This window comes from Filicampus tigris, chromosome 20 (genome assembly GCF_054856515.1).
Source record: "Filicampus tigris isolate MCC_2025a chromosome 20, RoL_Ftig_1.0, whole genome shotgun sequence".
NCBI classification, from domain to species: Eukaryota; Metazoa; Chordata; class Actinopteri; order Syngnathiformes; family Syngnathidae; genus Filicampus; species Filicampus tigris.
Genome location: NC_141236.1, coordinates 14,366,231 through 14,390,070, shown reverse-complemented (window position 1 = coordinate 14,390,070; position 23,840 = coordinate 14,366,231). Strand labels below are relative to the sequence as shown.

The window sequence follows — 23,840 nt, the reverse complement described above, 5'->3', positions numbered from 1 at the left end:
ATGATAGTTTATCATCATGATTGAATTGCAGCTCCTTGGTGTGTGTGTGTGTGTGTGCGTGTGTGTATGACTTGGCCACCAGGTGACAGACAAATGATTTTATTGTGACTCAGTAATCTCAAAAAAAGAGTCGTTTTGGCAGAGGATAAATAATACATGCCTGGGGAGTATAGATGTTGTCTGTCTCCATGTGTTGCTGCACTGAATGTGTTCAAATATAACGGTGCTATTCATTAGCCTGCGTCATTTCCTCTTATGCGTTAGTATTTAGCGTTAAGTTGATTCAAACAACATGGTAACAGTTCTGCTTTTCACCTTGAATGATTTCAGAATGCATTTTGGAAATCAAATGTTCCTTGGCTGAAACTGTGGCGCTCACATTCGGTCCAGCGCTCTGAGCTCGTGCGCGGTCGGGCTGAGCGTGAAGCCCACGCGGGGCGTCAAGTCCAGGCTGTCCTCGGACACCCCCGGCGGAGGTCGGAAGCGGAAGTGCTGCAGCAGCGTGACGAAGAAGACGAAGAGCTCCGTGCGGGCCAGGCTCTCTCCCAGGCAAAGCCGGCGACCTGCGGCACAAGCGGCAAACGGCGCTGTCACGAGCGCGAGCTTTGCCCGTCGCGTGGCCTTTCCCACCTGCAGAGAAGGGCATGAAGGCGTCGTTCTTGACAAACTTCCCGTCCTCGTCCAGGAAGTGCTCGGGATGGAAGGAATAGGGCTTCTCCCACTCGCTCTGGTCATGCAGGACGGACGTCAGCAGCACGCAGACGCTGGTGTCCTGCTCAACGCACGTGCACGCGCGGGAGCTTTTAGTCTCCGGAGAAAGTCTTACAGTCGTCCCAAGAGAAGGTTCGACCAATGCGGAAAGAAGTTTCCGGCCCCCCGCGCAAGCTCCCGCTTCCAGGGAGAAGCTTCTAGCGCTGAGAAAAATGTTTTGGCGTCCCCAGTCTCACCTTCTTGATGAAGTAGCCCCGGAAGGTGACGTCCCGGCTGGCGCGGTGAGGCAGCGCCATGGGCGCGACGTCGGCCAGCCGCTGCGTCTCGTGGATGACGGCGTCGGTGAAGGGCAAGTTCTTGCGGTCCTCCGCCTGGACCTGACGATCGCCGATCACCCTGCGCAGCTCCTCGTGGACCTTGTCTGCGCGGGGGAGCCGGCCGGGCCTCGAGCTTCTGATGCAGACCGCTCGAGGATCTTGAAGACTTGAAGGTCTTACCTTGGATGTCGGGGTACTTGGCCATGAAGAGCAGAGACCACCTGAGCGTAGCGGCCGTCGTATCGGTGCCGGCGGCAAAGAGGTTCTGAACGGTCCACATCAGGTTTTCGTCATGGAAGTGAGTGTTGGCGCTGCCGCTCTCCTGAGTGCACCGACAGACCATCCGTGAAGCTCGCCGCAGACAACGCTATACATCGTAATCCTGTTGCGATCCAAAATGCATTGATTTTGGGGTTCTTTAACTGAATCCACGTCATCCATTTAGTTGCACGACACGTGGAAAAGGAACGCGGCCATCGACAGATCGAATGAAGGCATCCTCGGAGTTCGAGGCCGTCGCGGGTCGTGTGAATCGCGGCGGGAAGATCGCGTCGGGTTTGAATAGCTGGCAGGGGTCGGAGGATCTGTCTTTGGGCAGGATCTGATTGTTTGTTTTTGTGTTCGGCAGCCGCGACTGCCGCCGGGGCACCGTGCGACGATGTCACCCGAAGACTCTCCGACCGAGAGGATGCGGGCCCGCGCGATCCCACAATCGCCGAGCCATCCGAGAGGCGCTGCCCGAAGGCGCCCGAAGGACCTTCGGACCGCGAGACAACGTTCTCTGGTCCCGTGAGACAAGATCAAAGTCTTTGGTGCCAATGCTAGCCGTCGCGTGGGGAATGATGGGCCTTTTCAGTCTCATCTGGCTTGCGGTCATTTTCAGAGACATGCTGGACGAAAACCTGCTCTGCTGCATTCTTGACCTGAGACGGGGCCCGAAGGCTTGATCTTTTGCCACTTCGCCCTACGACGGGAAAGGAGCGGCTTTAGGACAACGCCGGCGAATGTCCTCGGACGGCCGAGCCGGAGCCCCGACTCGAATCGATCTTTTGCTTGGACCCCCGCAACTTTTAGCGCGTTGCCCTCCTGAGACCGCAGCTGTTTCAGTTTCACTTGTGCGACTTTGAGGCCAGGCCGTTTGCAGTCGCTGCGCTTAAGCTAGTTCACGCACGCGTTGTTGGCCTTTACGCTCGTCTCAATTGAAACCCGTGCCGCTTTTGCCTTTGCACCTCCAGGTGTTGCTTCCGGACCAAGAAGGCGTCCACCAGGCTTCTGCACAACAGCGGATTGAGACTTGCCCTCAGTCGGCCGAATATCTCCACATTCTTCTTTCCGTAATCGGCTGTCAGTCGGAAGAATTCCTTGTTGTGTGGCAGCATCCTGCCGAGCCGTGGGAACAAGTCGAACACCTGGGGAGGAGGGGGCGGCGCTCATTAAGAAAGACGCAGACGGTGATCGGAGCGAGGAGCTATCGCGCGAGCCGTTCTTTCACACGGAATATCTTTTCCAGCTCCAGCCACAAGACCGTGGCTGAAAGTCTGCCATGCGCACACACCGTGTACGTGCGCCGTTTATAAACACGCGGTCCCAAAAGATTTGACACCATTTCACAGGCCCGCACGGGATCTGAATGATGCAACGTCCTCCGTGCCCATGTGACTTGAATGTATTCTTTTTTTTTTTTTTTCAAGAAAAGATACTTGAAGTATAATTGGGAATTATGGAAGAAATTCAATTTGAGTACCTGGGCGGACGGTGAGCCCGCCAGCTGGATTTTGCGGTTCATGCCGTCCACCATGGCGGTGAACTCGGGATCGTCGTAGTCGAACCTGTTCCCGTACACGATGGAGCTGATGATGTTGGACACTGCGTAGTTGATCGGCTGCGTGGTGTCAAAGGCCCCGCCTAAAATACCAAACGAAGACACGGGCCAGCTTTTGACGCGCGCTGCGAGATCCTCGCCGAGAGGTCGCGGCGGACGTCTTCGAGCAGCTTGCCTGTCCCGGCCGCCCTAACAAGCTGCGTTCGATACGAACGACAGCTCTCGGCTCAGTGAGAGGCACTGCGCCACTTCAAATCATTTTGTCCGTTGTTTGTCCGGAGGCAACGGACGAACGACGGTTATATCGTTTGGAGCCGCGGTGTGCCTTTATACCCCAAGCTTTACCTTGGAAGTTCCTGAAGACTTGCAAGAGGTGCTGACATTCCTCGCTGATCTTGTCCTCGCACGCCTTCTTTCCCATGCCAAAGTCTCTCAGGTTGCTCAAAGCGAAGCGTCGCATCTCCTTCCACGAGTCGCCGTTGCTCCACAGGACGCCTTGGGCGTCGAAAGCAACATCATCGAGGCTCGCGGCTCGCCATCCCGTCTCGGGACTCACCGTGTCCGTCGTTGTACTGCCTCACGATGCGCAAGACATCTCGGTCTCCAAAGTCCTCGGCGTGGTTGACCAGCGCTTCCTTCACCGCTTTGTAGCCGGCCAGGACCACCACCTTCTTGGAGCCCAGGTAGACCGTGAACACCGGCCCGTACTTCTTGGACATCTGAGGACGTGGAAGACAACTTGGATGGAAGGTCAGTCCTCCAATGTCAAGCGTTTGACGCTATCCTGCAGAGGCGGGAGTAACATTTTGCCACATTGGACTTTCCCACGAACGCTCAGGATCCATTTTGTTCATTTGACCTACTGCAAACCTATCAATTCCCCAGTTGTTGGATTTGCGCGCACCTTTCTGCACGTGCTGCTTGACAAGCAATTGGAAGGCCAACTTTGTTTGTTGCAAACCGTGCATGTTGTTGCCATTCTCTTGACCGATTTGAGCCCCAGGGGGCGCTTGCCAGGCGTGTGCGCACTACGAACAGAAGAACATTTCTCCCAAAACAAAGCAAAAATACACACTTTCAAACATAAACACGCAAGACTTGTCGGGGTTTTGTAGCTCGTGTCAAAGACGAGTCCAGCCTCACGAATTCCAAATCGGACTCGGGTGCAGTCTTGCCCATCGAAAGTTTAGCCAAGCAAGTCGCGAGTCTTATAGCTGGCAATTGAGTCTAATGAAACTCGAGTCAAGTCACGTGACTCGAGTCCCCCCACCTCTGCCGTTTGTACACACAAGGAGCGAAGTTGTTAATTGCTATCTGGACCTCCACCAGGGTGTTGTAGGGTCTCTTGAGGTCCATCTGCAGGAGATTCCCCAGCAGAGGCAGCGGTCTCGGGCCCGGAGGCTCGTTGGCGCTTTCCGGCCGACTCCAAGCGGGCGAGGGCGCGGAGAGCAGCAGCAGCAGCAGCAGCAGGACGGCGATCGCCGCCAACAGCGTTGGCAGGACGCCGCCGGGCTGCAGGAGGACGTCCAGAATACCCATCTGTGGTAGGATAAGTCGCGAAGCTGCACAACAACGCCAAAAGATCGAGATGATGTGACAGTTGATATAGCGGGAAGGAGGAGGGAGCTGGGGGCTGGGCTCGTCCATCCGGTTTTGTGGCCCACATTATGGTTTACACATGGAGCGCGACATTCCAACTCATGTCCTGATTTGACCTTGAAGTCGGACAAATGGTGCGCTCTCAAAATCAGAAGCGTTTTTTTCCCATTGCAAAAGCATTTCAAATGTTCACACCCAATCTGTTTAAAGGTTCTTCATATAGGGCTGCAAAGAAAAACATTATTTTCCTGAAAGGTTAAACTGCCTATTTTGTTCTCCATAAATTGGTTGGTTACTGGTTTGATCCGTAACATGTGAGGACAATTGGTTGGATTCGATCACAGTTTTTCCAAAGTAAAAACAGCTAAGACGTTTTTTCGGGTAGTACTTGATGTAAAACAACAAAAAAAAGGAGAACCGCTGCTAAATGAACTTCTGAAGGGAGAATAACTTCACAGTACGTTATTCTGCGATTTCAGTTGTCTTTTGAATACACTTAACATCCAGCAGAAGGTGCTCTAATGCAAGCGAAGGAGCGTCGCTACTTGGCAGCATAACGGCATCTTCATGCACGTATCAACCTTTGCTGCTGAAATCGATGCAGTTGCATTGCATGAGTGCAATTTCCCTCACGTTTATTATCGTTTTCATTTGATTTATAAAACGGTATTTTCTCCTTAGAACTGTGTGCGTTGGAATTAAAGTTAGTCAAAAATGAAAGATCAACTCCGCCGTTGTGACAATGTGCAACAGAATCCTTGTCATTGCAGATAGAGGAAGACTTGTTCCGCCTTACGCCTCCAAACTGACCAATCGGACAGCAGCGTCATACAGCGATGCCTCTTCGTCCCGCCCCTCATTGTTGGCTCGACCAATGGGAAGCCAGCCAGCCGCAGCACGGGTACGAGCTACTCTGCAACAGTGAGGAGCGAGACGCATCGTTGCCTCTCCTCGCCGGCGCTTTCATCGTGTGAGGAGGCTGGCGACGGGCACTTGAATTAACATGACGCCGCCACTGCGAACGTGATAGCCGATAAAGAGGCGTCGGGGAGCCGCTGAAAGGCGAGGAACGCTCACAAGGGGTAATTCATTCTCCTCGTTTGAGCGGCAAAGGGCCCGCAGTGAGACAAGACAAGGCAGGACGAGCGAGGGAGTCAAGCCAACAAGAATGTCGGGCAGGGATTTTCACAGTTAAAAACCTCGCGTGCTAGATTTTGTTGTTATACATTTATTAACGCTCCGTTGTGACTGAAGGGTTAATTTGGAATATTTCTTAACTTGGTCGTCAGCAGTTTGGTCCACGTCGTTAATCCAAGCGTATATTTGACTTGCGTATATGACTATACTCTGAAGTCGGTTGTATGGCATTTCCGGTCTTGGCGGTCACGTAAGCGCGAGTTTGACAGCAATGGGAAGGAAAGGGATAAAGTTGCAAAGGCTCGCAACACCAAAACAGGACAAAACTAAACAAGAGTGCACCTGAATGCCGTAACATTTTTTCTATTGTGCAAGAGTTTTGAATTCGTCTTTTTTTTCCCACGTCGTTTGCGTGACGCCGGCGCACGATGTGGTGAGTGAATTGACGACGTTTTAACGGATGTCCTCAAAACAACAACAACAACATGAAGTCATTTTAAAGTCATGCTGCAGAAATGCTGCGCGTTTGCCGAATGCTTGCTGTCTACCAGGTTACTTAAAAAGAAAGAGAGAAGCAACTTTGTATCAGAGTTGACTGGCCAGACGTCGCTTTCTGGGTGACTTTTGACGTCATCGCCACAGTTGTTGGTCCCTCAGCTCTATTTTTAGACATTGTAGCTCTTTTCACAATCAGTGATAGTTAGTTCTGTCGCATTTAGGCTCCTACTGAAGTTGAAGTGTTCATGTTGTACTCACTCAAGTAAAGTGTGAGACGTGCAAAAATGGGTTTGTCGTGTTGTTGATTTACAAGTTGACTATTTCTGTTGCCAGGGTTGTCAGCATGCTCTCACCAAGGCAAGGCGCAGCCACGAGGATGCTCCCGTAGCGGGACTCGTCCGTCATCCTCCTCTTCCTCGTCCTCCCCATGACCGGCCCCGACCCGCCGAGCCGGGCGGCCGCCCGGCCGGCCAAGCTTAGCCGGCACGGCCGCTCCAAGAGCTCCAGCGCCCACTGCCTGCTGCGCCGGGCCGCCCGCGAGGAGTCGAGCGAAGGCAGCAGCCCCAACCGCGAGGAAGAGGAGAAGGACGGAGGGCTGCTCTTCTACGTCAACCGCGCCGGCTTCCCCATCGAAGGGCCCACCTGGGAGCGGATGTGGGCCCACGTGGCCGCCGTGCACCCCGAGGGCCAGGAGATGGTGGACGCCATACGCAACGCCGCCTACCTGCCCAAGGTGAGACGGAGCGTCAACCCGCGCAAAATCTCTACTATTTGTGAGACTGTACGTCGCGAAAACAGTTCCTTTGCCGTGAGGTTTTGACCCCTCCCACATGCTTTCAACACATTTTCAGCTCTGACTTTACAGCATGGACTAAAGTTCAATGTCAGTGGCGTTGCCATTCACTCCATCCATTGTTTCATCTTTTCTCTTCCGTGCTTGCACCATACGTCGACCTGAAATAGTCCGTTAAAGCTGCCGTTCTCCAAACAATACGTCGCCACCTACAGGGAATTGTTAGTCATTACAGTGACTTCCAAATGGGAATTTCAGACGAGTTGGGCCAGAACCTGGGCGAGACACTTGAAACGTTGGTGGCCGCCAACGCTTGGATTTCAGTCGGCCAATTTGAACGGCGGCGCCCTTTTTCATCATCAAAAAAGCCGCCAGTGACCTTTTTGATGATGACTTTGAAATCTTGAGCGCAAGACATTTCGCTTTGGACACCCATGTGACGTTGCCCCAATTAAGGACGCCACTCCAAATGGTCCTCGGTCTTAACAAAAACGTGAGGCGGAAGTAGTTTTTGTTCACCTCTGTCATTTTTCTCACTTGGAAATGTCTGTGCCGCCTCGACGGCGCGCCGCTGGCGAAACAATTGAGCATCTTTCGAGGCGTTTTTTGGATCCGTATTGGCCGTCTGGAAATGGGACGTCTGCAGACGTCTTCTTTTGATTCAACACAATGATAATCCGTCCGCTTTTATGGAGGATAACAGAAATTGGAGAATACTTTTCCGTCGAGAGGCTGAATTTCCGACAATGTGAAGTCAAACGAGGGCTCAGTGATTGACTATCAAAATAGCTGTCAAACAATGTGAGAACAGGTTAGTTACTGATGAATGGTTGCGCCTCGAAAGGAGATGAATGACTTCAAGCAATGTTTGGGCCGAACCGTGAAATGAATCCGGCAACTATGCCGGAGGCCTTGCTAATTGGTTGCAAGGAGCGCCCCCCCCCCCCCCTGTAGGCCGTGGCCGTGGCCCTGGCCCGTACTTTGGCCGCAGTCGCTCTGGAACCTTTGCAGCGGTGGCGGCGTTTGGTGTTGACTCTCGCTCTCCGGCCGCCTGCGTGGCCTCAATCGCACAAAGAAAATAATCCCTCCAATACAATCTGGCCAGCGGATAATCTCCGGACGCCAACTGGACTGGACTTTGACTGAGTGGGCGTGGCACACGCCGGCCGCCCCGCGGTTTCATCTTGTCAGGACGCGCTTGCTCTTTGCCGTGCCAACTGAGCACAGCGAGGCGAGATTAAGAGGAGGAAGAGGGCGCGCAACACAGGAAGGGAGACAATTTGATTGGGGGGCGGGGGGCTGATGCAGCTGGCCCGGCAGGAAGTGTGACTCACTGTGAACACTCGCAGCGTCATTTCCTCCAGGTTTGCGCGTGCAAAAAACAACAACAAGGAAGCCGCCGTTCAAAAACGGGCACACGCGTACGACACCGATTGCCGTGGCGTTTTCGAACCGCAAGCGCAAAGGCGGAACGGCAACGCTTCTGAAACAAAAAGTATGGCCACTTGGTTGGAAACGATTCGGGCGCAATAGCTAACGCCTCTGTTTTCTCTCGGTCGGCAGCATCACGCCCCCCCGCTGCCCACCTTCAAGCCGACAATGTCGGTGCCAGACTGGCTCGTGGTGGTCCAGAATTTCATGAAGGCTCTGCAGTATCCTTTTTTTGGGGACAGATGGTCCCGTCGGTGGCAGCGCCCAATGTTTGCACGCACGAGCGGCGGGTGGACGCTTCTTAACCGCTTCCGGCAGATACAACCACACGGGCACGCAGTTCTTTGAGATCAAGAAGAACCGGCCTCTCTGCGGGTTGGTCGCCTTTCCCGCTATCCACATGTGTTGTTGCGTTACGTCACGTGGCACCGGATTAGAAAGTGCAAAGTGCGCTTCCCCGACTCAAAGCGCTCATCGGGACCAAAATGTTGACAGACGGCCCTCCTAAGGGATATTCTCGGATTGGAGCAGTCGCAGTCTCGTCATTTGCGGAGCCGCGCACGGCCTCAGCGCCGGCGCGTTCCGTCCCGCATATTTCATGGCGCCACGCCGTCCCGCTCCGTCGCTCGTCGTTGGCCGACTGGGACCGCGCGGGCCCCTTGAATATGCAGACGGGAAATGGTCCATGGCCATCGCAAATGATCAGATTTGTGATCTGAGGAGATGTTTTCATGGCGCAAGCGTGCTAGCGTGCTCTTCCCCTTGGCAGCTTGATGGAGACGGCGCGGGAGATGGTGCGAGAGTCTCTGCCAATCAAATGTCTGGAAGCCGTCATCCTGGCCATGTATCCTTTTGCTGCGCTTCGCCCTCATTGGACGCTTGACCCCCAACCGAACCCCCGCTCTCCTCTCTCGGACTGGACAAGCCATCCCCCAATTAAGTTGACATGCACGCACGCACGCACGCGCATGGGGAGGGGGTCACATGTTTGCTGTGTGCGTGAAATCTAGCTGACAAGTCGCCGCGCCACGTCGCCGTCATCCTCGCCCGTTCTAACCCAACCTTGTTGCCAGGCAACAGGAGCTCACTTCAAAGTCCTCACCCCCCCCCCTTTTACCGGCACTCACATGCGCGGGCACACATTGCTTCATTGTTTGATATTTGCAAAAGGTTGAGTTGTAATCACCTCTCATTAGCAGAAAGCAAAACTGAGAAGAATGCAAAATGCCGCTTTTTTTCATTTTAATATTTTTTTTGGGGGGGGGGCGTACGTGTGGGTCTCGAGAGGCAATCTGACTATTATTTGGCCCACAAGGAAAGCAGCAAAAAGATGAAGGCCTGTTCACACTGCACTGGTCTTTCGTGATTCACACCATGCATGGGGTAGAAAACAGGATTTTTTTTTTTCTCCCACATACTTACTCCTTGATTTATTTCACTTATTGATCCTGGTAAGGGCATTGAGCACAAGGGAAAAAAAAAAAAGCAAATGCAAATAAAGACAGACGATAAACGATACAATCGGAAATAAGCAGACAAAATCTTCTCCTTCAATCATCCAATCAAACAAGGAAGGCGTAAGCATGCCCATATTAGGCACCGATTGCTAAGCAAGCCAACAGAAAGTCGCCCGGTGCCTTTTCCTGCTGGAAGAGAACAGAACAGAAAAGAAAACACAACACAAAATCCGTGAGGAGGAGGACAAGAGGTGTTGCAAGTGACGTGTGGGTTCCAGGTGGAACGCTCAATCAAGGTAACTCAAACTCACTCAAAGGTTTTGGGGCCACACTTTTTGGTGCATTCGTGGAACTTGTTGCAAGTTGACAACTCTTTTGAACGCTAACTCACTATTCCTCCTTGACGCGTGGCAGTACAGTGGTGGCAAATATTTTGAATACAAAAGAAAAACAAAAAACCTCACTACTTGTGAAACATTTGGATTGGGCGTGAGTGGATTGGCCCTGCAGGCATTGACAAATGACATCCATCTACCGTTGTCCGAGTGGCTTCACCCTCTTCATGAATTGCTTCACTAAATTGTATTCAGTACATTCTGTAAATGAGTCCTAAAGCCTGAAGGCAGACAAATTGGCATCATATTTTAATTCATGTCCTACCATCCCTGTTAATGCCAAGTTGGTTTTAGTCTCTCACACACACATTTAGCAGACAATTAAAAAAAAAAAAAAAAAATGATGGTCCAGTGCTGGTGGATGCGCAGTCTCCCTTTGCTTTTCTGTCTGTGGCAACCTCAGGCTCAGTCTCAATATCAGTCTGCCTTGATGGCTTTATTGTGCAGGCATAGGACGTAATGTCCTTTTTTTTTCCCCCTTCATAACCTGACTCAAAGCAATGGAGAGGAACACACACACACCAGCGAGCTAAATTATAAATACTATTTGCGTGTGCTTGCTGGGCTATGTGTTTTAAGGTTAACCAAGTGAAGTGAGTTTCAGTAAGTAGCCGGAAACGGGTTGACTGTCCCCCTGAGTGAAATTGGTGTAGAACGTAAGAACCCCGCTGTGCTTCGTGCGCCGCCACAGCGCATATACCATGAAAGGGTTGCAAAAAAAGCTTGAAATGGTGCGGTGCAGTGTGAAAAGGCCTTTAGTACTGTCGTTGCTCACAAAGGAAAAATGCCACACAAAAACTGAACAGTATGCCAGTGGCCTCTTTAGATTGCTTACGTTTAAAGCTAAAAAAAAAAAAAAAAACAGGGGGGTGGAAATAACTGCGTTCTACCAAAGAGATGTTTAATTTGTATTTTTCAAATGTAAGATGCGGCCTTTAAAAAAGGAAAAAAAAATTGATAGGCCCCAGCGAGAATTGAACTCGCGACCCCTGGTTTACAAGACCAGTGCTCTAACCACTGAGCTATGAGGCCTCACATTCTTAGCCGATCAGTACGCCCATTTTGAGCATTCGCCAGCCGGGACGCCTCATGCACTTTCCCCTCCCCTCAAAGCATCATCGTGACTTCCTGCGAGCGAAACACGTTCCGAAAGTGTCATTTTTGCTGTGCTGCCTGCCGTGTGACTGTCCTGTGACGAGCCAGCGAAGCTCCCGCGAGCTGCTTCCAGAAACGAGCCATTCATTAGCCGCGACACGGATATTAGCCGAGCCATTCACACTCGTTTGCAGCCTGTTCGCTTCTGCTGCCTCACGACCTTCGCAGCTTCCTTTTACTCAAAAGGGAACAAGGCTGCGGCAGAACAATTGGAGTCTTTCTAGCCGCCACCGGTTTGCTTTGTTTGCAACAGCGACACCAGTAGATGACGTCACTCAAACCGGACGCTGACGGCCGGCGGCGTATCCCGCGAGATTTGCAAAACGCGCGAGAATTGAAAACAGCTTTCAAAACAAGACGTCGTCAAACCAAACACACGAAAAGAGATAGATACGCCTAATAATCCGTTCGTGTATTGATCAATTTGGAGTTTATTTAGTAAGGACAGGACAAAAACACGGGACAAGATACAAAATACATACAATTCGACACATGAAAAGGTACAAAAATAAGATCCAAAGAAGTAGAATAGACAACGCAACTCAACTTCATAGAGTACAATCACAGCAGCACACAAAGTGCTGCACAGACAGTAAAAATGAGACAAAGCAAAGACAGTTCAAGCAAATACAATAAAAACAGTAAAGGCAGTAAAACACTAAAACAATGCCAGAGTAAAAATGTCTTTGAAGGCGAGTTTTGCTTAGTCCTGGCTACGTTCAGTAGCATCTGGACAAATTAACGAGTCTATTTTTCAATTCGGTATCAATTGGTGGATGCGGATAGAGAGAGACAATGAGACGGAAACATTCTGACAAATGCCTCGGAGTGTTTTGATGAGTTGTTTTGTGCTTACGTGACGTTGCCAGCATTTGCCAACGTTGCCTTCCTCCTGCTGCACTTTGCTCTGTGACAAAGTTGTGTTTATACACAGCGACGCAAGTTTGATTTGGAAGGCAAATCCTTACATGCGACGCGCAGCTACCTGACCAACGGCCTGACGTCGCTGGAGCGCTTCCCCATCAGCTTCAAGACGCAGTTCTCGGGCCACTGCTTCCACCACGTGGTCCTGGGCGTCTACTGCAACGGACGCTACGGCTCGCTGGGCATGAGCCGGCGCTCCGACCTCATGGACAAGCCGCTCAGCCACCGCACGCTCGGCGAGCTGGTGGCCGACTTTGAGAGCTCCTACAAGCGATACCAGCACAGCCTCAAGAAGGTACCGACGGCGCCTGTTCCATTTTTTGGCTTTATGTTGCAAGCTAAATTTTGAAAAGTGCATTTCCTTGTACAATGGACCCACTGGCAGAGCTAGGGTTGTCTTGAGTCGCGTATGTCCTGCAGTATTGGCGTGTGTGACCAGGTTTTCCTTCCTCGTGTGTGCGTGCTTGGCGTCCAGGTGAAGATCGGCCTGTACGTGCCTCACGACCCGCACGTGTGCCAGGCCATCGAGTGGAAGTACCTGGTGGTCAACGCCACCAAGACGGCCGCCCCGGAGATGAAGCGCCAGCTGGAGAAACACGGGCGAGACATGAGGATGAAGGTACGCGCTGACCTACATAACGGCCGACGCGCACGCTTAGCTGGTCACGGCTGACAATCCCCAACAATGACTTTGTTTTTTTTTTTCTAAATATACTTCAGGATTTATGTGCGCTCACTGTTTAAGCTTTGCCATGTTGCTAGCGGCCAAATTTAGCATCGGTTTTCGTCATCAAAATATGAAATGAAAAGTGAGCAAAATGTGCGCTAGGTATACTTGCGTCATACGTTGTGATCGCCACAGTAAATTCGATGCATGAAAAAAGAAAAAAAGTGTGTATTGTCACGAGTAAGGACCCGACTTTTACTCTGTGAGGAAATCTGTCATTTGAAGCCGATCACCAATCGGCCAGTTTAAAAGCCGCAATCTGAGCGGATCGTCTATTCAAACAAACTGTGCAGTTGTCATGTGAAAACGGTGACCGGCCGAGTTCTTGTTGTGTCTGAGGAATCAAAGTCAACCAAGGCCAAGTTTTGGATCCAAAAAGAAGACGCTCGGCCAGCGACCTTGTTTTGTTTTGATGAATCCTGTTGGAGAAACTTTTGAAGGTGGTCAAAGTGTGACACCGAAGCCAGAGATTTGTCCCATCCCGGTGCCAAACGTGTCGTGTCATGTGAACTGACGCTACTCTTACGTGAGTACAATTTGTAGCTCGTCTCTCTCGCGCTTATCGGACAGCTGTTGGCGCCGTGCCAGGAAAAGCCGTCGCGCATCCCGCTGACCCCCTGGCGGCCACGCCCAGAGTTGCGTTTGTGTGCTTGGCTTGATGTCGGCGGCAGGCGGACAGCGACTGTTAAGTGTGACTTTGCCTGCAACTCATTTCTGCTCTTCTTGCTTTGTGGCTTTCAGATCTTGAAGTCGTCCAGCGCTCAGTCTCCCATCAAGGAGCGAAGCCGCGGCAAGTCTCTGTCGCCGCGCCGCCACCGGCAGGGCGGCAGCCCGCAGCGACGACCGGCGAGACGCAGAGACAAATCGTAAGTGGGCCACAAAAATAAGACGCCGCGTCAACCGATGTCAGCTGTGCGGCAGAGACGAAACACGAGCCGACTTTGGCGACAGCTGCGACTTAGTGACAATGTGGCGTGACTGCCGCAGTAATTCGAGAAGACCAAAGTCTACGGGGCAACCTTTCACACTCAGAGAGCCGTTATAGCCGCCTAGTAAAAAAAATAAATAAATAAATAAAAAGGCTGCATTCGGCAGACGGACGACACGTCACACTCCGGCCGTGAAATTGTGCTTTGAGTATTCTCGCCGCTCGAATTGCATAAAAATGACGGACAAAGTAGGGACGGACCATAAGAGTCGATTTATGATAAAAATTAAATGAATTTGACCATGTTGGGACTTCCGAGATTTTCGGCCGACAGCGACTATATCATTTGATTTAAATATTCCGAGGTCACAATCAAACAAAGGAACAAACACAAATGCAATACTTAGTTCAGATATTGGGCAGTTTTGCTGTCGCTGGGCTTTGCGAGCGCGCCGGCCGCTGACGCGTGGTCGACAGACCAATGGCGATCACCAAAGTTAAAAATGGCGACTTACTAAGAAGACACGATGCACGTTTCGGAGACACGTAACATCCACATTTTGGCAAGCTGCGCAGAGCCGCAGCATAAATTAGGATGAAAGAGGCGCATGCGGGTTGCCCACCGCCGGACACGATCGTGCGGACATGACGACGAGACGGGACGTCGCAGAGGCCGAAACGGTCCTCGTGGCGAATTGGGTCGTGTGCATGCGTGTGCGTGTGTTGTCGAGTTGTCCTAAAAAAAGGTTTTGCGTTTGGCATCTTGCGCAGGCCGGCGTGCGTGGAGACCAAATCTCCCGAACTGAGCGCACCAATCGACGGCTACCAGATCCGAATCTGACTTGCGGATGGATCCCTCGCGGACTTTCCCGGCCGTCCTTCCGCGGCCGTCCTTCCCCGGCCGTCCTTCCGCGGCCGTCCTTCCCCGGCCGTCCTTCCCTTCTTGGCCTTCGGCGATGACGTCGAGCGTCGTCCGGGACTCCGCCCCCTGTGCGCGCAATTAATGCAAAGCATCCAATCGCGGGAGACCTTGCGACGGGATCTCCATGACGACCAGGAGCTCGGCGTCCAGACGATCATCAATTGCAGAAGCGGCGGCCGCGACGTCGGCTTTCAAGAAAAATCCCCAAATCCAAACGGAAATAACGCTGCTGCATTTTGCTTGTTTTGTTTGATGCTTTGGTTTTGAGTCTCAATCGGTGACAAACATAGATGAGGAGCTGCGTGTCATCAAATACCAAAGCAAAATTGTTTCCCGGAGTTCAATTCATCAAGTGGAACGCCTTCCGCTTCTGGACAAAACGAGCATCGACTTTTTTTCCCATTTTTTTTTTCCAACAAACAGGAAGACTGTAATATCAAAATAATGCCTTTTTTACGGACGTCTGATTCCGAAACGCGCCACGAGCGATGCGGACTGCCCGCACGGTGTGCGTGACCGGTGCCTAATCGTTATCTTCTACTCAAAAGCAGCGCTGATCTCCCAATTCCTGGCGATGCACTGCCGCCATCTACAGGGCTGTCGTTGTCATGACAAAGCCGAACAACCTCCGCTGAGAAGCGGACTCGTCGGCGGGCAGGCAGGCAGGCAGGAAGGAAGGAATTGAAAATCAGTTGCATTCAAAGTTGTTGCGCTGTTGGCGGCATTTTGTAGCGAAGCATATTGCTGCCCCCCGTAAAAAAAGAGTTCACTTTCATGTTCTAACGCGAGCAATTTCACATTTTAATGCAACAACTTTATGCTTCCATATAACCATAAAATGTTCCGTTATTGAAATGAACTACTGTAGTGGGAAAGAAAAAAAAAAAAGCCCTTTTCTATGTGATTGTCATTTGTGGAGCCGCTTTCGGACGATGTAACATAGCCAACGTACGCTTGAAGCTCAGAAAGCGCCAACGCAGATTTCGTTGACCAAACAATTTGTCCCAATTGGAATGCACGGGAATGGAACACAAATCTCCGGTGGGATCAAACTTGCCTACAGGCCGATTTGTTGACATTTTCAAATGAGTTGAAGCTTTATCAAAAAGTTTTGACTCAAATAGTTTAGCGTTCTCCCGACGTTGACGTTTGCCGCGCCGATCGATGCACACGCACGTCGGCGTTTTGCGGGATGAGCACAAAGGCACGTTTGAGAGGATCTTGTGATTCATCTTGGCAGTTCAACTTACTCAACTTTCAGTACTGTAATGTCAACTTTTTCACCCCTCGAATGATGTTCTTTTGAATTGTAATTGACCTTTGAGTGTGATGCGTTTGTGTTCCGATGATGTACGCAAAACAAAAAAAAAATAGCGAACAAGTGGCCTGTTGTTAAAACAAGGATGTTTTGTATTTGCAGTACATGCATTTAAAAAAAAAAAAAGATGTTTTCGTGTTTTTCAAGTTGAACCCCAAAACTTTGCGTTAACCCCCCCTGGAGGGTGCTTGCTTTTGGAACCACGGCAACACCCCCAACACGCCGCCGCTGGACTGTTGTGATGTCATCTGACTGTTACCACGACAATGCATGTTTTCTGCAATCAATAAAATGGCTTTGCTTTTCTTTGGGGGTTGGCAAGTCATTTCATTAGGTACACCACCTCGTCACGTTCAAGGGCAATCAATGTGTACTCGAGTAAAAGTACTCGAGACCAATCGTAATTTTACTCTGTTACTTTTCAAACAAAAGCGATTTGAACAATTTTTCCTTGGGTTTTTTGGGAAGGCAGGAGAGCAAGGATGGCACACGTTGTCTCGCCTGCACAGCTCCTAATCGGCTTGACTGCCGCGTGCGTGCGCGGCGCATTTGCAGAAATAATCCTTCATATTTGAAGGCTGCAGCGCTTGAAAGATCACCAAGCAGGTGGCAGCTTATGATGATGGTGTTTGTGTGTGTGTGCGCGCCAGGGGCGTGCAGACAGAGGGGTCAATAAGGCATCCATGATTACATATAATATATATATAATATAGCAAGACATTTTTTCCCCAAAAAACAGCTCAATATACATGGTGTTTTTGGGGGGAAAAATGTCGTACAAAAAACAGCGTTACTATACTATACTAACTATAAAAAAAACAACCGCGGTGTTTTTTTGTGAAAAAAAAAAAGACCATGTATAGTAAGGCGTTTTTTCGCAGTAAAACCCAAGCATGTAAGGTAGTAAAGTGTAAGGTGTTTTCTTGCGAAAAAAAAGCGACCATGGATAGTAAGGCGTTTTTTTTGCAGTATTTTTTTCCCGCAAAAAAACCTCACTATACCACGTTTTTCGGAAAAAACGCCTTACTATACAAGGTTGTTTTTTTTTCACAAAAAACACCTTACATCGCCTTTTTTATTTATTTATTTAAATATTTGTAAATGGCAAGTCCGAGATTCGAATCCGGGTCCTCAGATTTACAACTTCACGACTATCTTCTCAGCCAGTAGCGAGCTGCAAAGCAATACTGCTCAAGTCTATATATCTTTGGCCAAAAACACCTAACTTCAAAAGAACACCTTACTATACACTTACCACATTTTTCAGAAAAAAATGCCTTACTATACCCTTACGTTTTTAAAGAAAAAAACGCCTTACTTATACAAGGTTGTTTTTTTCACAAAAAACACCTTACATGGTCATTTTTTAAAAAAAATTATATGTAAATGGCAAGTCTGAGATTTGAACTCAGGGCCTCAGGTTTACAATTATATGACTCTATCCTCTCAGCCATTAGAGAACTGGAAGGTAAGATTGCTCATTGTCAACATATCTTTGGCCAAAAACACCTAACTTCAAAAGAACACCTTACTACACACTTTCCACGTTTTTCAGAAAAAAACGCCTTACTATATACCCTTACCACTTTTTAAAAAAAAAACCCGCCTTACTATATCCTTACATTTTTCAAAAAAAAAACCCGCCTTACTTATACAAGGTCGTTTTTTTTCCACAAAAAACACCTTACATGGTCATTTAAAAAAAAAAATTATATATATATATAAAATTGGCAAGTCTGAGATTTGAACTCGGGTCCTCAGGTTTCCAACTACGCGACTTTCTCCTCTCAGCCAGTAGAAAGTTAAAGGTGTGTTAGCTCATTGTCAATATATCTTCGGCAAAAAAAACACCTAACCTCAAAACACCTTACTATACACTTACCACGTTGTTCAGAAAAAAACGCCTTACTATACCCTTACCACTTTTTTGAATAAAAAAAACGCCTTACAATATCCTTACATTTTTCGAAAAAAAAACCCCACCTTACTTATACAAGGTCGTTTTTTTTCACAAAAAACACCTTACATGGTCATTTTAAAAAAAAATGTGTGTAAATGGCAAGTCTGAGATTTGAACTCAGGTCCTCAGGTTTACAACTACATGACTCTATCCTCTCAGCCAGAAGGTAATATTGCTCATTGTCAATATATCTTTGGTAAAAAACACCTAACTTCAAAAGAATACACAGCAGTTTTTTGCAAAAAAACGCCTTACAATATACCCTTACTATTCATTGTCAGTTTTTTGTAAAAAAAAAAAGATTGTCATTTTTTATGCAAAAACGGACTTACTATACCCTTACTATACATTGTCATTTTTTTGTAAAAAAAAAGATTGTCATTTTTTTTGGATAAAAACACCTTACTATACCCTTACTATACATTGTCATTTTTTTGTAAAAAAAAAAAGATTGTCATTTTTTTGCAAAAAAACGCCTTACTATATACCCTTACTATACTGTCATTTTTTTTTTTGCAAAAAAAAACGGTTGTCATTTTTTTTCGCAAAAAAAGGACATACTATATACCCTTAGTATACATTTTCATTTTTTTTCGCAAAAAAACGATTGTCATTTTTTTGTGCAAAAAAGGACTTACTATATACCCTTACTATACACTGTCATTTTTTGGTAAAAAAAAAGATTGTCATTTTTTTGTGCGAAAAAGGACTTACTATACCCTTACTATACACTGTCATTTTTTTGTAAAAAAAAAAAGATTGTCATTTTTTTTGGATAAAAACACCTTACTATACCCTTACTATACATTGTCATTTTTTTGTAAAAAAAAAAGATTGTCATTTTTTTGCAAAAAAACGCCTTACTATATACCCTTACTATACTGTCATTTTTTTTTTTGCAAAAAAAAACGGTTGTCATTTTTTTTCGCAAAAAAAGGACATACTATATACCCTTAGTATACATTTTCATTTTTTTTCGCAAAAAAACGATTGTCATTTTTTTGTGCAAAAAAGGACTTACTATATACCCTTACTATACACTGTCATTTTTTGGTAAAAAAAAAGATTGTCATTTTTTTGTGCGAAAAAGGACTTACTATACCCTTACTATACACTGTCATTTTTTTGTAAAAAAAAAAAGATTGTCATTTTTTTGCAAAAAAATGCCTTACTATATACCCTTACTATACATTGTCATTTTTTTGTAAAAAAAAAAAGATTGTCATTTTTTGCAAAAAAACACCTTACTATATACCCTTACTATACATTGTCATTTTTTTGTAAAAAAAAAAGATTGTCATTTTTTTGCAAAAAATCGCCTTACTATATACCCTTACTATACATTGTCATTTTTTTGTAAAAAAAAAAAAAGATTGTCATTTTTTTGCAAAAAATCGCCTTACTATATACCCTTACTATACATTGTCATTTTTTTGTAAAAAAAAAGATTGTCATTTTTTTGCAAAAAACGCCTCGCTATATACCCTTACTATACATTGTCATTTTTTTGTAAAAAAAAATGTCATTTTTCTTTGCAAAAAAACGCCTATATATACCCTTACTATACATTGTCATTTTTTTTTTTTTGGCAAAAAAAAACGGTTGTCATTTTTTTTCGCAAAAAAAGGACATACTATATCTACTATACATTTTCATTTTTTTTCGCAAAAAAACGATTGTCATTTTTTTGTGCAAAAAAGGACTTACTATATATACCCTTGCTATACATTGTCATTTTTTTGTAAAAAAAAAAAGATTGTCATTTTTCTTTGCAAAAAACGCCTTACTATATATACCCTTACTATACTTTGTCATTTTTTTTTTGGGCAAAAAAAAACGGTTGTCATTTTTTTTCACAAAAAAAGGACATACTATACCTACTATACATTTTCTTTTTTTTTCGCAAAAAAACGATTGTCATTTTTTTGTGCAAAAAAGGACTTACTATATATACCCTTGCTATACATTGTCATTTTTTTGAAAAAAAAAATTGTCATTTTTTTGAAAAAAAAAACGCCTTACTATACCCTTACTATACTTTGTCTTTTTTTTTTTTTTTTTTTTTTTTAAACCCTTTACTATACCTATATATATAAGCTTCTTCACTTTTCTTCGACTTCAGGCGCCACGCTGTCGCCATCTCCTGGTCAATATGAGACATGCTGTAGACGACAACTTCCGGGAATCCAAAACAAATACTGTACTTGAGCCCTTTTTCCATTTGTGTCTCGTGCTGGATTCTAAACTGTTAGTAGACTTCTGCTTACTCGTTCCACACAAACTAGAAAATCAAGCTGTCTTTCAATTTCGGTGTGTCAATAAAAAAACAAAAAATAAAATGAGTTAATATCTGCTTCCAAATGTAACGGACCAGGAACTTGGGAACAAGACTAGAGACACCAAAGACTGATTTTTTAAATGTTTAAAATTTTTTTTTTAGTAAATAGACATCACTACCTGACGTAAAGGTTTATTCAAATACCGCACGTTTTTTTAAGGCCGCAATTTATATTCTCGATGAATGTACTTCCGGGTTAATTTAGTTCCGGGTTACTTTACTTCCGGGTTAATTTTGTAACTTCAGAGCACTACGCAACGGGTTGACACTCCCCTATATTCTCGGTGCTTCTATGGCCACTGCGGTCCTTCTCGCCGCCGTCGTCGGTGGCGGGGTCCTGCTCGTCATGCGCCGCATGTTCCCCCGACAGAATGCGGCCAAGTTGCTCCAGTACCCGGCGGGCCTGATGCGAGGAAAGACTGTCATCGTGACCGGAGCGAACAGCGGCATCGGGAAGGCCCTAGCTGGGGAGCTGCTGAAGCTTGAGGCCCGTGTCATCATGGCTTGCCGGGACCGGCAGAGCGCCGCCGAGGCAGCCCGGGACATCCAGAGACATTCGGGCACTGAGCTCGGGCAGGTGGTCATCAAACAGCTGGACCTTGCGTCACTTGAATCTGTCCGTAAATTTTGTCAAGAGATTCAAGAGGTGAGCTGTGATGTATCCACATCTTCACTGACAGAAATGATGTTGTTGTGTGTGTGTGTGTGTGTGTGTTTTTTTTTTAAACATTGTCGACTCAAGTGGTCTAATTGTTGTGCATTTTGTCCGAATTGTCCATGGTCCTGCTAGATATCGGATCGGCTAAATGTCATGTCTTTATTTGCAACCTGGATTCTATTTACATCTTCTAGGCCCTCCCACTAGACTTACCCAGTTGTTTTCTTGTTAAAAATCTAGTTCTCTTCAGCGTCTTCTTGTTGGTCGCCTGCTGCTTTAATTATGAAGGCTGTAAAGGATTTGTTTGTCAAATTTGTTCAGGAGTAACCTATAGCTAAAAGGGGGTTAAAGGCTGTGTTGAGGCAAATGTTTCTTCATCGCTATTGCTTTGTAAAATGAATCTTGCACATGAGGGCATATTTGTCCTTATGCCATCAGGAGGAACCCAAGATCAACGTCCTCGTCAACAACGCGGGTGTGTACCAGTGTCCCTACTCCAAGACTGAGGACGGCTTTGAGATGCAGCTTGGCGTCAACCATCTGGGCCACTTCCTGCTCACCCACCTGCTGCTGGACCTCCTCAAGAGCTCGGCCCCCAGCCGCGTGGTGGTGGCGTCATCCAAACTGTACAAGTACGGCCGCGTCAACTTTGACGACCTGAACAGCGAGACGAAATACAACAAGGCATTCTGCTACAGTCAGAGTAAGTTAGCCAACCTGCTGTTCACCCTTGAACTGGCGCAGCGGCTGGAGGGCTCGGGGGTGACGGTCAACGCGCTCACGCCCGGCATGGTGAGGACCAGGCTGGGCAGGCACGTTCGCATCCCCCTCCTGGCGAGGCCGCTCTTCTACCTGGCGTCGCTGCTCTTCTTCAAGAGTCCGCTGGAAGGGGCGCAGACGCCTCTCTACCTGGCGTGCTCCCCGGAGGTGGAGGGGGTGTCGGGGAAATGCTTCGCTAAGTGCGAAGAAGAGGAGCTGCTAGCCAAGGCGACGGACGGACAAGCGGCTGAGCGGCTGTGGCGCGTGAGCATGAGGATGGTCGGACTCGAGGACTGATTGGACTGATTGACCGCGCTAGTGGAGAGGTGAGAGCGAAATCGCCAATCGTGAGCCGATGAAACGTGCAAGTTAAGGCTCCGTGACTGGAAGTGCTGGGTTGTATCCAGAAAGTATTGCAAATGTCATCAAAAGTATCGGCAAGGCATTTGGACCGCTCTCAATGATCTAATTACAGCTCTCACTCGAAAAGTCAACCGCGACGTAATAAAAGTCAAATGCAGTGCAACCTACTCAGCCTTTTGATGATGCCTCACGGTCACAAAATGGGGAGGAATCACAAAGCTCACCTCGCCGAGCCACCATATTTGCCTGCGGCGAGAGGCGACATCATCGCTTCCCCGGAGAAACGTGAGGACTCTAATCTAATTGTTTAATCCGACAAACGCGCATATGCTTTAGCACACTTTTTTGTTCTCGGCAGTGTGACAAAGAGGTGAAGCGGGTGACCGTCTATGCGCTTTGTCCTCTTGGTGTACTATGTGCTGTAGAGGCAGAAGCAGAACAATAGGATGGAGGCGGAAGATAAATGGGAGGATGCACGGCAACACAAAAGCAGTCGTTTTCTTACATTCAGCATCGGGACGCCAAGCCGTTACACAGGACTGTACGTGCAGGAAGCAAAAATGGAATAAAATCCAGCAAAAAGTCAGCAATGGCTGGACGATCAAAAGTCTCTCAAAGATTTTGTGCGTGCGCGCGTGCGCTACTTACCAACAGACAAACGGCTGTTACAAATCTGCAGTTTTGTTGACATTCAAACTTCAGCTTGCAGCCATCGGGAACAATGTAAAAGCATTTTCGTTTTATTTTGTTGACAAAAAGATTTTTTCAATTTGAGTTACGAGTTATTTTGTTAGATTCCCTGAACTATAATAACACCTGCAAAATCAAGATTGTCTGCATATTTTGTGCTTTTATTGAGCAAACAAAACAACCCAAAATATCTAATCATGCATGGTTAATAAAAGGAACAATGGATATATATATTGTCTTGAACAGGGTGTGGGTGTCCAAATCTGAGGTAGAAAGGGGAGCGGGGGGTGGGGGTGGGGGGTTGATTTGGGGTTGCGGGAATTCCGTGTCAGAATATGAAGAGAAGGAATCATACAAACTGCCGAGACGGACGTTCACGTGTCAAAACATTCCAGCAATAACGATATAAAACACCAACCAATACTGTCAAATTCAATCAAAAGAAAACAAACTTAGCTAATGTGTCACTTTTGCTTGTGAATTGTGAATGCTGCGCAAGGCTAATTCTTTTTAGATTATTCAGGCATCGAGTTAAGGGTGTTTGTTTGAAAGATAGTATTTGCCGTATTTTCACTTTATGTTCCGGGTTGACTAAAAAGTGTCATTTGAATAGCTACATACAAAAAAATATTTGTCATTTTCCACTTATAAGTATAGAATAAATACATGAGAGCGGTACCTTGATTTACATGTTTGATTCATTCTGTGACCACCATTGAAGTGACATTCCGTTCCAGCACCGCCAAAACCACCTACCTTGCATTTTTAATCATAATAATGATAACAAAGCACTGTATTGCGAAATACAAAAACATCAGGAATGAGAATGTAAAGAAGTACAATGGTTGGTGCAGCCTTCTCCATGATTCTTGGGAGTGTTTCCGTTTTGTGTTTCCGATGGTTTGCCCTGTTCAATAAACGACTGAAAGCGCATTGGC

General features: G+C 47.3%; 3 protein-coding genes and 1 non-coding gene across 13 annotated transcripts; 2 read left to right on the top strand and 2 right to left on the bottom strand.

Annotated features, from left to right (window-relative positions):
• Positions 1–83: 83 nt before the first annotated feature.
• Positions 84–4,473, bottom strand: LOC147128566 (cytochrome P450 2K1-like). 6 transcript variants are annotated; one of them, XM_086017968.1, is made up of 9 exons: positions 4,171–4,471; positions 3,407–3,569; positions 3,196–3,345; positions 2,773–2,933; positions 2,258–2,437; positions 1,209–1,350; positions 948–1,132; positions 631–727; positions 84–563 (listed from the first exon to the last, which is right to left on the bottom strand). In XM_086017968.1, the coding sequence occupies exons 1-9, from the start codon at positions 4,387–4,389 to the stop codon at positions 376–378; spliced, it is 1,485 nt and encodes a 494-aa protein (XP_085874094.1). In that variant the 5' UTR covers positions 4,390–4,471; the 3' UTR covers positions 84–375. The 6 variants fall into 6 exon arrangements, with proteins under 6 accessions (XP_085874094.1, XP_085874093.1, XP_085874095.1 ...); XM_086017967.1 differs by having other exon boundaries at positions 631–772; positions 4,171–4,470; XM_086017969.1 differs by lacking the exon at positions 2,258–2,437 and having other exon boundaries at positions 631–772; positions 4,171–4,473.
• Positions 3,998–16,440, top strand: vash2 (vasohibin 2). 5 transcript variants are annotated; one of them, XM_086017977.1, is made up of 10 exons: positions 3,998–4,394; positions 5,220–5,350; positions 6,418–6,817; positions 8,441–8,529; positions 8,627–8,683; positions 9,078–9,152; positions 12,297–12,534; positions 12,715–12,858; positions 13,708–13,832; positions 14,666–16,440. In XM_086017977.1, exons 3-10 carry the CDS (start codon positions 6,512–6,514, stop codon positions 14,733–14,735), a joined length of 1,104 nt encoding a protein of 367 aa, XP_085874103.1. In that variant the 5' UTR covers positions 3,998–4,394; positions 5,220–5,350; positions 6,418–6,511; the 3' UTR covers positions 14,736–16,440. The 5 variants fall into 5 exon arrangements, with proteins under 5 accessions (XP_085874103.1, XP_085874105.1, XP_085874102.1 ...); XM_086017979.1 differs by lacking the exon at positions 5,220–5,350; XM_086017976.1 differs by lacking the exons at positions 3,998–4,394; positions 5,220–5,350 and adding an exon at positions 5,359–5,531.
• Positions 11,120–11,192, bottom strand: trnat-ugu (transfer RNA threonine (anticodon UGU)). Its single transcript has one exon. It is a non-coding gene; the product is annotated as a tRNA-Thr (tRNA).
• A 4,215-nt stretch (positions 16,441–20,655) lies between the features above and the next one.
• On the top strand, positions 20,656–23,835 carry rdh14b (retinol dehydrogenase 14b). Its single transcript, XM_086018953.1, has 2 exons — positions 20,656–21,078; positions 21,529–23,835. Exons 1-2 carry the CDS (start codon positions 20,725–20,727, stop codon positions 22,144–22,146), a joined length of 972 nt encoding a protein of 323 aa, XP_085875079.1. The 5' UTR covers positions 20,656–20,724; the 3' UTR covers positions 22,147–23,835.
• Positions 23,836–23,840: the final 5 nt, after the last annotated feature.